The sequence below is a fragment of the Bubalus bubalis genome, chromosome 10 (genome assembly GCF_019923935.1).
Source record: "Bubalus bubalis isolate 160015118507 breed Murrah chromosome 10, NDDB_SH_1, whole genome shotgun sequence".
Taxonomy (NCBI): Eukaryota; Metazoa; Chordata; class Mammalia; order Artiodactyla; family Bovidae; genus Bubalus; species Bubalus bubalis.
This window is the reverse complement of record NC_059166.1, coordinates 9,569,066-9,576,922: the sequence shown is the minus strand read 5'-3', so window position 1 is coordinate 9,576,922 and position 7,857 is coordinate 9,569,066. Positions and strand designations below refer to the sequence as shown.

General features: G+C 52.2%; 1 protein-coding gene across 2 annotated transcripts in view; it reads left to right on the top strand.

The window, feature by feature from the left end:
* The first annotated feature begins 5,024 nt into the window (after window positions 1–5,024).
* The window catches only part of SYNJ2 (synaptojanin 2), a 103,966-nt gene continuing 101,133 nt past the window's right edge, over window positions 5,025–7,857 (top strand). For both annotated transcript variants that reach the window (XM_044924049.1, XM_006075702.3), the window contains exon 1: window positions 5,025–5,246. In XM_044924049.1, the coding sequence (XP_044779984.1) occupies window positions 5,120–5,246 (127 nt within the window). In that variant the 5' untranslated portion in view covers window positions 5,025–5,119. The remainder of the gene's footprint in view (window positions 5,247–7,857) is intronic.

Sequence of the window (7,857 nt, the reverse complement as noted above, 5' to 3'; positions counted from 1 at the left end):
ATGTCCAACTACTGAGCTATATTACAGGTCATCCACCCCACTCCAGTACTCTTGCCTGGAAAGTCCCATGGATGGAGAAGCCTGGTGGGCTGCAGTCCATGGGGTTGCTAAGAGTCGGACACGACTGAGCGACTTCCCTTTCACTTTTCACTTTCATGCATTGGAGAAGGAAATGGCAACCCACTCCAGTGTTCTTGCCTGGAGAATCTCAGGGACAGGGGAGCCTGGTGGGCTGCTGTCTCTGGGGTCGCACAGAGTCGGACATGACTGAAGTGACTTAGCAGTTAGCACAAAGCAAGAGGACACGCTAAACGATACCATGGGAACACTCAGCAAAAGGCTGTCTGTGAGGGCTGCTGGGCACGCGAGCTAGTTTTTTCAACAAGTAAATTGCAAGGGAAAAAAGAAATGGAAGGGAAAGTTGTGTATCTGAAGAGGGTTAAGAGGACCTCCCTGGTGATCCAGTGGTTAAGAATTCCCCTGCCAATGCAGGGGAACAGGTTCGATCCCTGGTCTGGGAATATCCCACGTGCCAAAGAGCAACTAAGCCCGTGTACCACAACTGCTGAGCCCACGCACCACAACTACTCATGCCCGAGAGCCCTGGAGCCCGTGCTCCACAATGAGAGAGGCCACCGCAAAAAATAAAAATAAAAAAACTAAAGGAGGTTTAGAGATGCATCAGTCAGATTGTGTCAACATTACTTGCGCAGTTCACACAAACTATGGAAAGTGACTGATGATATAACACTCGGAAATGTGAAGACTAACAATATCCGATGATATTAAATAATTGTTGTTTAGAAAAATGACACCCGTCTGCAAGGTTATGCAATTTCTTTGGTGACTAAACAAGTCTGTGGGAGATTGCAGTCTGGGTAAATGAATGAATCAATTAATTAATGACTTGAGAATAATAGTTTTTAGCTTTAAATATCCACAGTGTTGTTAATGGCTAATTAAATATTGCATAGGAAAAGTACTTGGAAAAACTTTCAAGTTTTATCTAAAAGTTAGGGCTAGAAATCTTTTAAAGCCAGCCAGTCAGTACACACAGAGACTCGATAAAGCTCATCTGGGCTGGGTCGTTTGGCCAGTATATTACAGTGATCACATTCTTCTCAACTCCTAAAAGGGCCCGTGTTCTAGACAAAAGAATATCTTCTAATCTGTGAATGCATTTAGATGGAAACTTTTATTAAGGTATGAAAGTTAAGTCATAATTTGTTGCATGTTTAATGAAACCCTTTTAAAGAGAGTACAAAGGTACATGAAATTGAAACAAACCCAGCAATGACTGTGGATCATTGCCTTAATCGTGTGCCATGTGAGTCAGAACCTTATTAGACAGTCCAGCGTGTGCACCACACGTTTCCAGGCGAGGAAACTGGAAGACGGACCCAGAGTGATTAGAACAATGGAGCGTTTCTCCAGGAGAAACTGAGGGGGTTCAGAATGACGGTGTCCAAGTGTGTTGCATGCTTTCAATCACCTGGAGTCGACACCTAGACGCCTGGCTACACAGAGGGTCATGCAAGAAGAAATAGGCTGTAAAAAAGAGCTCCCTGTACCCCCTCCCATGTCCCCAAACTGCTCTCCTAATGGGCAGTCTTTCGACTGTGACAAAAGTCAAAGGACCAGTCCTGTCCTGGACCCAGAGTGGCCTTTGCCATCCTTGACTGCTGTCTGCTCCTTGGGATGATTCCTTCCTTTGGATCCTAGGACAGGTAACGGCTGGTGGTCCCCTACCTCGTGGGGATGCTCACAGCCTTCATATTTACTCCTTTGCCTGGACCTCCCCCTGGACTCCAACTTACATAACCAACTGCCCACTTGACACCTTCACCTGGATTTTTAACAGGCATCTCAAAATTTTGTTGCTGTTTGCTAAGTTGTGTCCGAATTAACATGCCCCAATCTGCCTGCCTGTTCAGCCACCTGCTCCTCCAATGGCCATCTTTATCTCAGCTCAGTTCAGTTCAGTCGCTCAGTCATGTCCGACTCTTTGTGACCCCATGGACTGCAGCAAGCCAGGCCTCCCTGTCCATCACCAGCTTCCGAAGCTTGCTCAAACTCATGTCTATCAAGTCAGTGATGCTGTCCAACCATCTCATCTTTATCTCACCTGATGACAACTCCATCTTTCCAGTGATCTGGCCAAAAATTTCATGGTATCTCCAAACTCCTACCTCCTCCTATTATTCCACGTCCACTCTAGCAGCAAACCCTGTGGGCTCACAGAATTCAAAGAACTACCCCAAACCCAACTGTTTTTCTCCACTCACTCCCAGCGCCCATGACCATGCACACCTGCACCCCTGGGATGTCACAGCTGCTTCCTCTCTGGTCCCACTGCTCCCTCAAGTTGCAACTCAGAAGCCAAGATAATCCGATGAAAACATCACCTGAGCAGGCCTGGCCTGTCTTAGAAAGGTCTCTCGTCCTCTCTTGTCCCCTCTGCCCACTGTCCTCTTTACTTTGTGTTTTTCCCAGTCAGGCTTCCAAAGTCAGCAAACTATGCTTATTGCCCCCGTTTCTTCCTTAATTCTTCCCGGAGAACTCTGCATCTCAGGAGTGGGATGTGCCCCAACATTCCCCAGACGGGTCCACTGGTCTTCTCAGGCTGCACTCATGGTTCAGGTGTCAGAGCTGACCTTTCCTTGAATGTGTTAGGATCTCTTACTTTCTCTATCTGCTAAATGGGCCAGTGCCTAGGTGACCCTCAGGAAGCATGGATGAAAGGGCAGGGCTTCCTTTGCTGTCCCCGTGGACCCATCCCACTCCAAACCAGGGAGAAGCAACCTGAAAACACAGCAGGCACTTGGCTCATTCAGCCAATTCTCAGAGGTAGGGGAACAGCCATTATTGGCATCTAAGACGCACATTATAACTGTTGAAATCAGGGCATTGCTAATGATTTCATTACGTAGTTTAATTGGCAACCTTTTTTCCCTTCTCAGTGGTACACAAAATAGTTCATTTTACAGTTGATTGTGTCTGACAGTGTCTAAGCTGTAAAGCTAAAGTGCTGGTCTGGACTATAGGAAAGTTTCTAAAATGTGTTCAGCACATCACTGGGCAGAGCTGTGACGCATGGAAAGGCAGGAAAGAGGAGAGAGAAAAGTTTAAAAGACTTGATCCCCTTCCGCAGACCTTACAACCTAATTTGTGAAACAAGACTAAGAAAAAAGGACTCTACAAACACTTCTCAAGCAACATGTGAGCAGGTGAGAGCCGAAGTGGACATCTGTGAGTGTGAGGGGTTATCTGGAACCTCCACATCACAGGAAGGCTTCCTGGAAGAAGAGAACTTAGAGTTTAAAAGGAAAGGAAACGTGGGCCAGAGGCTACTCTGCCTCATTCAATGGGCTGGCTGTTCTCAGGCAGAAACAATGTCTCCATTTTACAAATGTTTGGATAACTTATGAGCATCCTTTCTGGGACTTTCATCACATCATACTGGGATATGTGAACAAGAGGGCAGAATGCTCAGGAGCGACTTGAATCTCTGCTGTTGTTCACATTTCCTTCGTTCTCCGAATCACACCTGGGAGGGGTCCACAGAGGATGGACTACCTGGTCAGTCACTGCTGCTCATTCCTGAATGTCTGCAAGGGCGTGGCCGTCCTCCTTGGCACCGGGCACTTTACTTCTTCTGGAATATGCCTGATATATAAACTACCTGACCAACAGTCTTCTTTCTCCGTGTGAGCAGAATAGGGGTGAGAGGGGAATCACCTGGATTCGGGGTCTAATGAGAACACCCGGATGAGGTCTGGAGCCGGCGTATACACACTCACTATAGGAAAAGGAAATGAAACCCCCAAACCCACCCAAAGGGTGACTCCAGGTAAGCCCTCTGCCCTGTCCTCTCCTCTCCCCTGCAAGACCAGTCCCAACACCTGGGCTAAAACCCAGTGCCAAGAGGGGCATACTTCCTGTTCCTTAGCTGCCAGTCATCCTAGATGGGCCACATGTCCTAATGGGGGATGCACGGATACACGCTGGTGTCCATAGCCTGAGTATATGCTGGCTGAGTGAAGTGTCCCCCATGAAGTCAAGGGCGGTACACTCAGCAGAGTGGGAGGAGGGGTTGCAAGGCGGAGGGAAAAGACCCTTCACTCTCACTCCTGCAACCATCAGCACCTCACACTTTGCCCTGCTTGTCACTCCCGGAGTGTTCAGCTCCTCTGAGCTATGACTCCACGCCCATCCTGCAAGCCTCTGGGGCAGGTACCCTCACCATCTGATAAGAGAGAAAAGCAGGTTCAGAGAAGTCAAGGTCCCACGGTAAGCGTCAGGTCCAGGGATCAGGGGCTCAGTGTCTCAGAGACAACCCACCTCTCACTCCCCGCTACCCAAATTCTGCCTGGTGTGGACAGTGGGCCGCAGGACCCTCTGAACAGAAAGCTAGTAAAAGGCACCATGGATGGAGCACTTTCCGCTCCTCAGGCGTGCACCAAGCCCTTTGTACGAATTAACTCCATCCTCCCCCGCAACGTTATGAAGCAAGTACACTTTCTAATCCCGCTTTACCCTGTAGGGCCACTGAGTCACAGAGGACAGGCGACTCGCCCAGGGTCGCAGAAGCAGGAGGCGCAGCGCCCTGGACGGGACTGGGGAGGACTCCGGAGTGCTGCGGAGGGCCCGGGCCCGGCAGTTTCTAGCCTAGTGGCGCCGCCAGGCCCCGGCGGGTCCATATAAGGCCGCGGGGCGCCCCGTAACGTTGCAGGAGCTTCAGGGCGCCCCGCCGACGGCAGCCTCCTCCGCGTCCAGGAATGTGTGGAATCTTCCTCCCCAGCTGCCGCCCACCGGGGGAGCACTTCCCCTCCGCTGCCGGCCCCCATCAGCCCCCCGATCTTGCCCGGAGCTCGCCCCCACCCAGCCGCGGCCCGGCCGCTGGGGGGAGCGCGGCGCCTCGGCAGAGCCGGCCGGGCGGCGGGGAGGCGGCCGCGCGCCCTCACCTGCCCGGGGCGGCGCGCGCGGGCGCGGCGGAGGCGGGCCGGGCGGAGGCCGCGGAACCGGCGGGGAGGAGCCTGCGCCCGGCCCGCGGCGGGGACGCAAAGTGAAACTCCTGGAAGTTGCCGGGGCTCGGGGAGCCGCGCCGGGCCGCGCGCCCATGGCTCTGAGCAAGGCGCTGCGGCTGCTCCGGCGGCTGGAGGCCTCGGGGGAAAGCAGCGTCCTGCTGGAGGCGCGCGGCCGCAGGGACTGCCTGCTCTTCGAGGCCGGCACGGTGGCCACGCTCGGTGAGTGCGGCAGGCGGTGCTGCCCGGGACTCCCGGGCAGGCGACTCCGCAGTGGCGCGGGGGTCTCGGGCCGCTTCCTCCGTCCTCTTCCCCGGCGGGGGATTGGGGGAGGTGCCCGAAGGGGAGGGCGCCTGCCTCTTCTGCTGAGACCGAGGCATACGGGGCACCTCCCTTCCCCGAGTTGAGCGGTCCCGGGGGCGCGGAGGCGGCCGAGGAGTGGGGGTCGCACGCGCGGGGTGGCCGATAGGGGCCTGTTTGAATGAAGTGATGCCGGCACGCCCGAGAGCACATGCGGCTGCGCCCCCAGACCCAGGCGGCCCACGGTCCCCCCTCGGGGTCTGCCATCTGCGCGCCTGCCGGCGGGCGGGTGACTCATGGAGAGCCGCCTCTAGCTTCTTCTGCCCCGCGCTCCCCCGGGACGCGTTCCACATTCGTGACCATCCGGGAGGGTTGACTTAGGAGCCGGCCTGACCAAGCGCTTGGTGCTGTTTCTCTTTGGCACCTGTTGATGAAACAGGGAATGCCCACTGCTCTGCGATGGCCTCCTTTGCTCCCGGAGGGGATGGGGACAAAGCACCGTCAACCCAGACACCAGATAAACAGCTGATGGCACCTTGGCCTCAACTAACTGCTTGGTTGAGAAGCGTCAGTCCCGCAAAGTATAGAACTTGGAGGCAAATACACGACCGGATGACTCTGTACTGGCTGTATTTGACTTTGTTGTTGCTGTTTACTCAGTCGTGTCCGACTCCTTGTGACCCCTTGGACTATAGCCCACCAGGCTCCTCTGTCCATGGAATATCCCAGGCAAGAGTAATAGAGTGGGTTGCCATTTACTTCTCCAGGGGAATCTTTCTAACCCAGGCATCGTATGCTTGTCTTGTGCTTTGCAGGCAGATTCTTTACCACTGAGCCACCGGGGAAGCCTGGATTTGACCTTAGGTAGTTGCGACTTCCCTTTCACTTTCCACTTTCATGCATTGGAGAAGGAAATGGCAACCCACTCCTGTGTTCTTGCCTGGAGAATCCCAGGGACGGGGGAGCCTGGTGGGTTGCCGTCTATGGGGTCGCACAGAGTCAGACACGACTGAAGCGACTTAGCAGCAGCAGCAGTTGCCAAGTCTGTGTATTTCAACTCTGTCAAGACCGGCATCAGAGACTATCTCATTTAATTTTCATATTTCTGCAAAAGGGCTATTATAGTGTCCATATTACAGAGGAGTAAACTGAGGCCTGGAGAGGATAAGAAACTTGCTTGGCCAGGGTGACAGACAGCACTGCCTGACATCCAGTGGCTGTTTCTGTATTGGTGTACAGTGTGTGGCTTCTTGGAATCACCAGCCATTGGGCCCCTTGTTTGGTGTCTACCATTCACAAGGAAGGCCAGGTAATACCAAAGTGAGCAAAACCAGGTACGATTGTTGGAACTTCAACCTGAACATTGGAGAACAGGCTTACAACTGGTGTCCAGCTGCACCGTCTGCCTTGTTTGTTCAGTTCAGTTCAGTCCCTCAGTTGTGTCCGACTCTTTGCGACCCCATGAATCGCAGCACGCCAGGCCTCCCTGTCCATCACCAACTCCCGGAGTTCACCCAGACTCATGTCCATTGAGTCAGTGATGCCATCCAGCCATCTCATCCTCTGGCGTCCCCTTCTCTTCCTGTCCCCAATCCCTCCCAGCATCAGAGTCTTTTCCAATGAGTTAACTCTTCACATGAGGTGGCCAAAGTACTGGAGTTTCAGCTTTAGCATCATTTCTTCCAAAGAAATCCCAGGGCTGATCTCCTTCAGAATGGACTGGTTGGATCTCCTTGCAGTCCAAGGAACTCTCAAGAGTCTTCTCCAACACCACAGTTCAAAAGCATCAAATTCTTCGGCGCTCAGCCTTCTTCACAGTCCAACTCTCACATCCATACATGACTACAGGAAAAACCATAACCTTGACTAGACAGACCTTTGTTGGCAAAGTAATGTCTCTGCTTTTGAATATGCTATCTAGGTTGGTCATAACTTTCCTTCCAAGGAGTAAGCGTCTTTTAATTTCATGGCTGCAGTCACCATCTGCAGTGATTTTGGAGCCCAAAACAATAAAGTCTGACACTGTTTCCACTGTTTCCCCATCTACTTCCCATGAAGTGATGGGACCGGATGCCATGATCTTCGTTTTCTGAATGTTGAGCTTTAAGCCAACTTTTTCACTCTCCACTTTCACTTTCATCAAGAGGCTTTTGAGTTCCTCTTCACTTTCTGCCATTAGGGTGGTGTCATCTGCATATCTGAGGTTATTGATATTTCTCCCGGCAATCTTGATTCCAGCTTGTGCTTCTTCCAGCCCAGCGTTTCTCATGATGTACTCTGCATATAAGTTAAATAAGCAGGGTGATAATATACAGCCTTGATGTACTCCTTTTCCTATTTGGAACCAGTCTGTTGTTCCATGTCCAGGTCTAACTGTTGCTTCCTGACCTGCATATAGGTTTCTCAAGAGGCAGGTCAGGTGGTCTGATATTCCCATCTCTTTCAGAATTTTCCACAGTTTATTGTGATCCACACAGTCAAAGGCTTTGGCATAGTCAATAAAGCAGAAATAGATGTTTTTCTGGAACTCTCT